This window comes from Arachis ipaensis, chromosome B4 (assembly GCF_059453495.1).
Source record: "Arachis ipaensis isolate K30076 ecotype BB chromosome B4, ASM5945349v1, whole genome shotgun sequence".
In the NCBI taxonomy this organism is placed as follows: domain Eukaryota; kingdom Viridiplantae; phylum Streptophyta; class Magnoliopsida; order Fabales; family Fabaceae; genus Arachis; species Arachis ipaensis.
In genome coordinates, this window is record NC_142439.1 from 12325889 (window position 1) to 12335602 (window position 9714).

Here is a 9714-nt window from a genome sequence, read left to right on the forward strand (position 1 = left end):
GTGAAGAGAAGAGCGGCGACCGATGCGAAAGAGGGCGAACGGAAGATGGCGCACGAGGCGGTGCGGTGACGATGGTGGTTGGAGGTCGTGACGATGGTGGTCGGAGGTGGCTGGCTGGGACGAGGGAGAGAACACAGAGGAAGGGCGTAGAGAGGAAGGGTTTCGCGAGGAGCACTGGAGCAGGGTGAGAAAGTTGCAATGCGCGGCGCTCTATGCCTCTGGGAAGATGGGTTTCGCGAGGAGCACTGGGTGGATGCCTCTGTAGGAAGAAGGGTTTCGCGAGGAGCACTGGAGCAGGGTGAGGGAGCTGCAATGCACGGCGCTCTATGCCTCTATGCGAATTGGGATTCTGGGAAGAGAAGAAATTAGGGTTTTCACTTTTCAATATATATATATATATATATATATATATATATATATATATATATATATATATCTGTAAAGTGAAATGACTAAAAAACCAAAATAAAAACTAAATTCTTAAGGGTATTTAAGTAATTTAATATATTCGAGGATTGTGGGGAATACGAGGACGGGGACGGGGATCCCCGCTCGGGTCCCCGCATCTACTTCGGGGGAATTTTGTCCCCCATCCCCGTCCCCGCAGGGAAAATTCTCCGCCATCGGGCCCCGTTCGGGGCGGTTCCCGCGGGGATCCCCGCTGCCTGGGGATTTTTGACACCCCTAATAATAACTAAAAGATTTATTATTTAATTTTTTTAATCTACAGAAATCATATTATTCTTAATCGACGAGAACTTTTGTCTCCTATGATGGACAAGTTTATTATTTAATTTTATAATGAACAAGTTTTTAAATACGTTTCAACTCTTTATTTCATTTCAGACTATTAATTTACTGTTATAACTTTTAAAAAGGTTACTTAATGTTGTTTTTTTATTTAAAATTATAAATTCATTGTAAAACTCTTTAAAAATTGTCCTGCCTTATTCTTCTAAAAACAGTGATTGGATTGGATGTTAAGTTGGTGAAATACATAAACCACCTTGTGAAAAGATGGTAAAAATTATATATATATATATATATATATATATATATATATATATATAGACAATTCACTTAAATAAATCATTTGAAAAAAAATTTACTCAATTACAATTTTGAAATGGCAATACTGAAATGCAATTTTTCATATTATTATAGAAATCGCTACTAGTAGTAGCAGTTTAGGGAAGAACGTAAACTGCTACTAGCAGCTACGATTTACGTGAATTGGGGTTTTAAATAGAAACTACTATAGGCAGCAGTGGTTTATGTGGAAGCTGGACATGTGCATAAATCGCTATAGGCAGTAGCGGTTTATGTGTTGGAAAGCTTGAACATAAACCGCTGGAAGCATAAGCGGTTTACGTTGAGTGTGTGTGTGTATGGTGGTTGGCTATATATACCCCTCCAAGGCATTGAGGAAGAAGAAGAGTGTCATTTCTCACAAATGGATGGTAAGAAGAGTTTTCTGCCTCTAGTGCATTGCTCTGGAAAAATTCAAAAAAGCAAAAGGCACGGTGTTAAATTTACAGATAGGGAACCGCTTAGTCTTTTTATTCAGTCGTCAAGTACATTGGCAGAGATAAAAAAATAGCATATTACAGAAGTTGGGTGTGTGTGGGAACAAAGTGGGTAAAGAAGTTGTTCTACAAGATTCCCATTGCCGTTGTATCAGCCAGTGTGAAGTATGAGACATTTGTGATAGGAACCGATTAAGATATGCAGGTGTTGTTTCACTGTCGATGGAGTTTAACTGAGGTTAGAATACTCGAGTTGTTTGCAAAGTTGGAAGATGGCATCAACAGCTCTGGGGCATCAGTGTCAAATCCTCAGTCAACGACGATGGGTGGTGCCTCAACATCAATGTCTGTGGTAGCACTTTCATGTCCGATCCCTGATCCTCCACTTGCTGCGGTTGGTACTGCTAGTGTGCCTCATGGTGTTCCTGATTTTGAAGTTGAGGCTGGACCAAATTAAGTTGAAAATGCGATGTGAGACGATGATTCGAATGATGAGCCGGTTGACATTGTTGGAGACAGCGATGATGATATTCCGAGCAATACACATACACCTCCTGGAGCATTGGGTTCTGGCACACAACAATATCCTCTACACTTGTCAACCTTGAACTTGGAAGCCACAGGCCAACAGCGGGATGTCGAGTCAACCTTTGCGGGTCAGGGTCTGCATGATGCAACCGCTCTAACGAAATTTCAGATTGGCCAATCTTTCCAGAGTGAGGAGGAAGCTGTGTTGAGTGTAAAAGATTACAGCATCCAACGTGGAGTTGAGTACAGGGTGATGGAGTCAGACCATCTCAAATACCACGGGAGATGCAAGGAGTTTGGAAAAGGGTGCACATAGACGATTTGTATCACGCTGCGACAAAGGAAGAGCACTTGGGAAGTTAGGATGTACAATAGACTGCACACGTGTTTGGCCACATCGATATCGAGTGACCACAGACAGCTTGATTATCATGTCATATGTGCAAGGATCTTTTCGTTGGTCAGAGTCGATGCGTCGGTTATGATTAAGGTGTTGCAAGAAGCAACTGAGGCAACCTATGGTTTCAGGCCTAGCTATAGGAAGGTCTGGATGGCGAAGCAGAAGGCAGTATCACAGATCTATGGCGACTGGAAGGAGTCTTATGGCAAGTTTCCCCGTTGGATCCTTGGGCTAACGTCCACTATGGAGGGTACGATTGCTCTGCTGAAGACCTCTCTGGTTAGAGTGGGTGATCAGGTTGATGAATCAACTATCTACTTTCATAGTCTTTTTTGGACATTTTTTTCCTATACTGAGGCTTTTTGACACTGTAAATCGCTAGTCAGCATCGCGGTACGTACTTGTATGGCAAGTATGGAGAGACTTTGTTGTTGGCTACTGCTCAAGACAGAAACTCGAACATCTTGCCCATTGCGTTTGCACTTGTGGAAGGAGAAAATGCAGAATCTTGGGCATACTTTCTAACCAACTTGAGAAGATATGTGACTCCACAACCGAGTATTCTGGTGATATCTAACAGGCACAATGGCATCAAGGCTACACTAAAGGCACCTCATAGTGGTTGGTGACCTCCTCATGCTTATCAAACATTTTGCATTCGGCATGTTGCTGCCAATTTTACTCTAAGCTTCAAGGGACAGGATGCAAGGAGACTATTGGTGAATGCTGCTTATGCGAAGACAGAGGCCGAGTTTGAGTATTGGTTTGATATTATGAGAACAAAAAATCTGGTTATGTGTGATTGGGCAAACAGGATGGAGTATGAGAGGTGGACATAGCACAAGAATGGCGGTAGACGATATGGTCACATGACGACTAACATATCTAAGTGTGTCAACTCTGTTTTGAAGGGCACCAGGAATCTACCAGTGATGTCGTTGGTGAAGTCAAGATATCTACGACTTGCAGAGTTGTTTGTTGTTCGGGGTCAGACGGCAGAGGCACAACTGGGATCTGGGCATCGGTTTTGCTAGACGCTTGTGAAAGCCATTGAGTGGAACTTGAAGGATTCAAGGTGCTTCACGGTGACACTGTTCGACAGGTATCAGTCTGAGTATACCATGGCAGAGACTACTCCTACAGGTAACTTCTCGTTGGGTACCTATCGAGTTTCTCCTAGAGATCGTACCTACGACTGTGGCCACTTTCAGGCCCTGTACTACCCCTGTTGCCATGCAATTGTATGCTGTCTCAATCGCGTCTAGATTGGGCCACATATGTTGACAAAGTTTACAGCATGTCTGAGGTATTCAAGGTGTACTAGATGGGTGATCAATCCTATCTCCACCCCTCCCGTCCTTAGCATACAGCTAGTCTGTGTTCAAAGCCCTCTCGGAAACATGCTGCACACCGCCAAGCTGTGGGACCACCCTATCAACTTGATGCCACTCAATGACAGTAAAGTATTGGTGCGGAAATTCTAACCACAAACTAATCGGCAAGTGCACCAGATCGTACTAAGTAATACCTCAGGTGAGTGAGGGTCGATCCCACGAGGATTGATGGACTAAGCAACAATGGCTGATTAATTTACTTAGTTAGACAAGCAGAAAATAGTGTTTGAGAGTTCAAAAGTATTAAACAATAGATTCAGAAGATCAGAAGGCAGGCAAGTAAATAAGTTGAAAATAATATATGGAAAAACAGTTAAGGCTTCAGAGTTATCTACTTTCCGAATTGACTTTTTTTATTAATTTATTTTAATCATGCAAGATTTAATTCATGGCAAACTATATGTGACTAGACCCTAATTCCTTAGACCTTTCTAGTCTCCTCTAACTTTCATCAACCGCCAATTCCTTGGTCAATTAATTACAATTAAGGGGTGAAATTTAATTCTAGTTATTATGCCACAAAAATCCTAATTACCCAAATATAAGAGGATTATATGTCACGTATCCCGTTAAGTCCAGATAATTAGAATTTAGGAGAAATTATTTTCAAGCTGTTGTTCAAGTAAAGAGCTTTTTCAAGTTATACAAGAACTCAATTAGAAAGAGGGTCATACTTCCGTTCCACCCAAATTCATAAAATAAAGAATGAAAACAATTCTTGAAATATAAATCAATACATGAATTAAAATAAAAAAATAATAGTATCAATCCATACAACAGACAGAGCTCCTAACCTTAACAGTGGAGGTTTAGTTGCTTATGGAAAAGAGTGAAAACTAGGATTCTGTAAATTGGGCTGAGGTGGAATGAAAAGTGGAATTCCTCCCAGAAGAGAAGTTTCTTTTCTCTTTTATATCTAATCTAATTAATTTAAAATCTAATTTCTAAAACTAAAAATAATATATTTTCCTATTTTAAAATTAAAGTTTTAAATTAGAATTAAATAATCAGCGTTTTCTGCATTTTCTACATGTGCCGCACGTCACGCGTACGCGTCAGTCACGCGTACGCATCGATGGTCTTCTTCGCGTGTCACGCGACGCGTCAGGTACGCGCACGCGTCACTGTGCATATCTCCAAATCATGCAAACGCGTCAGGTACGCGCACGCGTCGCTCCTCGATGGTCATCTCCTTCAATTTTTGTGCTCCTTCAGTTTGTGCAGGCTTTTTTTCCATCCGAATGCTACCTAAAATAAACAAAATTGCACAAGACTCAAAGTAGCATCCATAGTGGCTAAAAGATAATTAATTCTTGATTAAACTCAACAATTGAATGCAAATTCACTAGGAAAAGATAAGAAAGATGCTCACGCATCACAACACCAAACTTGAATTGTTGCTTGTCCTCAAGCAACCAAAACTAATACAAGATTAAGATGTGAATTTGCATGAGAAATGAGAGTTTAGTTATGCTTGTGTCTCTTCTTAAAGTGGGATTTATCTATTGCAATTCTGAACAGTTTTGGCATCTCACTCTCCTTTGAATCAGAGGAATGTGAATGTCATGCGGAATTAGAATCCAGATCATATTATGAGTTCTCTGATCTTTATACCTCAGTTGAATCATTGAACACAGCAGATATCCCTTAATTCTCAATTAACTGGTGCTTTGCACCTTGAGCCTAACCGTGACTTTAAATGTTCTGTCTCAAGGGTTAATTGACACAAGAACACCACAAGCACTTAACTGGGAAACTCTTTTGAAGTTCTGAATTTTTTTCCAGCTATTCCCAGAAAGTGGTGCTCAAAGCCTTTGGCATACTCTACTAATTGCAGTTGATCTCGACTTTAAATGTTCTGTCTCAAGGATTACTTGACAAAAGAACACCACAAGCATATGACTAGGGAAACAACTCTTTGAGCTTTTAATCATGTCTGACCTCCCTAGTCATTGATGCTCAGAGTCTTGGACCTTGCTTTTATATCCTCTTTTCTCGCTCTTTTTTTATTTATTTTTTTTTTTTACTTTTGCTTTTGCTTCAAGGGTTAACTGTCACTAATTTTCATAAAATTCATAATACTTCTCTAAATTCCTTTTCCTTATACGTCAACATTCCTTGATTCAAATTCAAACATGCATGGTTTATGTCATGCATTCAAAATCACAGAGAACACCACCACATTTGATTAAATGAGACTACTCTTAAAAAAATAAACTCAATTTCTCATGCATTACATCCCCTTTTCTTCTTTCTTTTTGATTTCAAGCTCAGTGGGCAATACATGAGACACCTTTCAGAATTAAAGCAACTAACAGAAATTTTGAAAATAACAGAACTAAACTAGAACCTAGGAATTTATCTACTACAGGATCATGCAATAAACGAGACAAAATAGCAGAAAACCGGAACATAACATAGTAAGAGCGGGAAGGAATATAGAATTAAAGAAATTCAACCACCTTAGTTATCCTAGTGGCCGTTTTATTCTTCAGGCTGTGCTTCTTCGTGAAGATGATTCGCCTCCCTTTGGTACCATAGAATTAAACAGAAAAACCATCAGCGAAGCGACAACACCAAACTTTAAAGGTTTGCTTGTCCTCAAGCAAAGAAGAACTAAAAAACAAAAACAAATAGTATGATGAAAAAAAAATAAAAGGATAAAAGAACAAGAGAGAATTAGGATTTGGGGGTGGATGATTTGAAATCAAGCACTGAGGGGGTTTAATTGGGCATCGCATGCGACGCGTACGTGTAATGCACGCGTACGCGTAATGCATGCGTACGCGTACGCGTGAATGGCCAGGATGGAAAAACGGCACGCACGGGTCAGGGACGCGTACGCGTGATGGGGCTTGTGCGCCCAGCACAGTTCCAGACCCACCATCATAACTCTCTGGCCAAACACCTTTTACGCCGATTTTACATGGTCACGCATGCGCGTCAAGGACGCGTCCGCGTGATGGGCTGAAATCGCAAACGACGCGTACGCGTGAGGGACGCGTGCGCGTCATCTTGCTTGTGGACAAGGCACGCATCCAGCACCACTCCGGCCCAACTCTTCGGTCAATTCCTTGGTGGTGCGAACTCACTCATGACGCACATGCATCAGGGATGCTTGCACGTCGAACACCCCCCTTTTTTTTTAGAAAGTGTTCGGTTCCTGTTCTAAAATAGCTGCATGATCAGAACACACGTAAAATGAAAGAAAAACAGTAAAAACTCAAAAAAAAAAATCAAATAACTAAGAAAATCACTACTAGGAAAAATAATTAAGGATACGAAATTATCGAGTTGCCTCCCGACAAGCGCTTCTTTAATGTCACTAGCTTGATGGTCAGCTCCTCTAAGGAGGAGGATCATAGGGGCTCAGCTCTTCACCCCTTACTTTGAACTACTTTCCTGTGTCTCCATAAAGTAGCTCAATATGCTCCAGGAGAGGATTCTGTTCACTGTATAAATCCACACTGGATTGCTAATTAACACCACTTTCTTTCCTGGGGAGAAACCTTCAGTGGGGATCTTTTTGTTTCTCCATCCTCTGGGTACTTTCTTTTTAGGACCCTCTCCCTTGGTGGATGATGCATTTCCAACACCAAACTTAGGTTTGATGTCAGGAGGAATTTTATTGATTGTTACAAAGGGAGGTTTGAGCTGCAAATTCTGCTGTGCATCATCAGGAGATTTTTGAAGGTTTGGATCAATAAGCTCAGTCTGCATGCACCTCTCTTCTTCACCTGCTGAATGTACATCTTTGAAAACTTGAAAGACTAGTTGCTCATTATGTACTCTAAGCACTAATTCACCTTATTCCACATCAATCAGAGCTCTTCCAGTGGCTAGGAATGGTCTTCCTAAAATTATGGAGGCATTCTCATCCTCCCCCGTGTCAAGAATCACAAAATTTGCTGGGAGGAAGAACTTACCCACTTTGACCAAGATATTCTCCACTAATCCGTATGTAGGCTTCATAGATTTGTCTGCCATCTGTAATGCTATCTTTGTGGGTTGTGCCTCTTGGATTTGCAACTTCTTCATCACAGACAAGGGCATTAAATTGATGCTTGCTCCCAGATCATATTATACTTTCTCAAAGGTTGTGCTCCTAATGGTGCGTGAAATTTGAAAACTCCCTAGATCTGGCATATTCCTTGGCAAGTTATTCTGAATTATGGCACTACATTCCTTAGTCAGGACCACTGTCTCATCTCCCTTTAAAGGCTTCTTCTTTGACAACAACTCCTTCATGAATTTGACATAGAGAGGCATTTGATCCAAAACCTCAGCAAAAGAAATATTGATTTGCAACTTTCTGAAGACTTCCAAGAACTTTGAAAACTGCTTGTCCTTGGTATCCTTTTGAAGTCTCTGAGGATATGGTATTTTAGGCTTGTACTCAGGAGCCTTTGGTAATGTAGGATAAGTGTCAAGAGAGTCTGGGAATGGGTTGTCTGCATGCTTTGGAGGGACGTGCTCTACTTCTTCCTTCTTCTCTTCTGGAGCTTCTTTTTTAACTGGCTCCTCATTAACTTGTGCTTCCGTACTTACCACTTGTCCACTTATCAAGGTGATAGCCTTGCATTCCTTTCTTGGATTTGTAATGGTATTACCAGGAAGGCTATTAGTGGTCCTCTGATCAATTTTATTAACTTTTGTGGCTAATTGACCCATCTGAATCTCCAAGTTTTGAATTGTATTTGCAGACCTCTCAGGTATTTGCTTGCTCAGTTGTCCCATTTGCACCTCTAAGTTTCTAATGGAGGCTCTGGTTTCCTGCATAAAACTCCTCATCATCTCCCAATTAGAATCTTGTTGGAATTGAGAGTTTGTCTGCTGAGGTGGTTGTTGTTGATGAGACTGAAATTGGCAGTTATTATGATTGTTCTGTTGGATCGCCCTGAGAATTATTGTTGAAATTCTGAAATCTCTGAGGTTGGTCCATCCACCTAAGATTGTATGTCTTAGAGTATGGATCATTATTGAGGTTTCTAGGATCACTCCCCATGTAATTCACATGTTCAGAAAAAGATTGAGCATAATCATAATTCTTATTTTGTACAAAATTACCTGTCATGCCATAAGAGACCTCTTGAGGTGGATTTTAGGTGTTGATAGCTGAGACTTGCATGCCACCTATCTGCTGAGTAAGTAAATTTATTTGCTGAGACATAAGCTTGTTCTGAGCAAGAATAGCATTAACAGCTTCCATTTCCAACACACCTCTCTTCTGAGGAGCCTCAGAGTTCACAAGATTCCTGTTAGATGAGTATAAATATTGGTTGCTAGCAACCAATTCAATAAGCTCAATAGTCTCCTCCGGTGTCTTCTTCTTGTGCAATAAACCACCTGCAGAATTATCTAAATACATCTTGGACATTTCACCCAAACCTTCATAAAAGATATCTAGTTGGGTCCATTTGAAGAACTTGTCTGGAGGACATTGCCTAGTCAGTAGCTTGTATCTCTCCCAAGCTTCATAAAGAGTTTCACCATCCTTCTGCCTGAAGGTCTGAACCTCCACCCTAAACTTAGTCAGCTTCTTTCCTGAGAAAAATTTAGTAAGAAACTCAGTAACAATGCAACCTTGTCCCAAGTATCCAAACTCTCCTTGGGTTGGGAATCTAGCCATAACTTTGCTCCATCCCTCAGAGCAAATGGGAAGAGCATGAGTTTGTACACCTCAGGGTTCACTCCATTTGTGTTCACAGTATCACAAATCTGCAGAAAATTAAAAATAAATTAATTTGGGTCTTCGTGGAGAAGACCATGATACTGGCAGTTTTGTTGCACCAGGGTGACCAATTGTGGCTTCAACTCAAAGTTGTTCGCAGCTATAGGAGGTACCACAATGGTTTTTTCATAAAGA

The 9714-nt window shown here is 40.8% G+C and overlaps 1 protein-coding gene and 1 non-coding gene across 2 annotated transcripts; both read left to right on the forward strand.

The window, feature by feature from the left end:
* Positions 1-198: 198 nt before the first annotated feature.
* Positions 199-3938, forward strand: LOC148566684 (uncharacterized). Its single transcript, XM_088484379.1, has 8 exons — positions 199-298; positions 1165-1199; positions 1732-1920; positions 2023-2360; positions 2520-2751; positions 2841-3079; positions 3557-3670; positions 3770-3938. The coding sequence occupies exons 1-8, from the start codon at positions 199-201 to the stop codon at positions 3936-3938; spliced, it is 1416 nt and encodes a 471-aa protein (XP_088340505.1).
* Positions 3939-9271: 5333 nt separating this feature from the next.
* LOC148566685 (small nucleolar RNA R71) lies at positions 9272-9378 on the forward strand. The gene has a single exon (XR_015882093.1). It is a non-coding gene; the product is annotated as a small nucleolar RNA R71 (small nucleolar RNA).
* Positions 9379-9714: the final 336 nt, after the last annotated feature.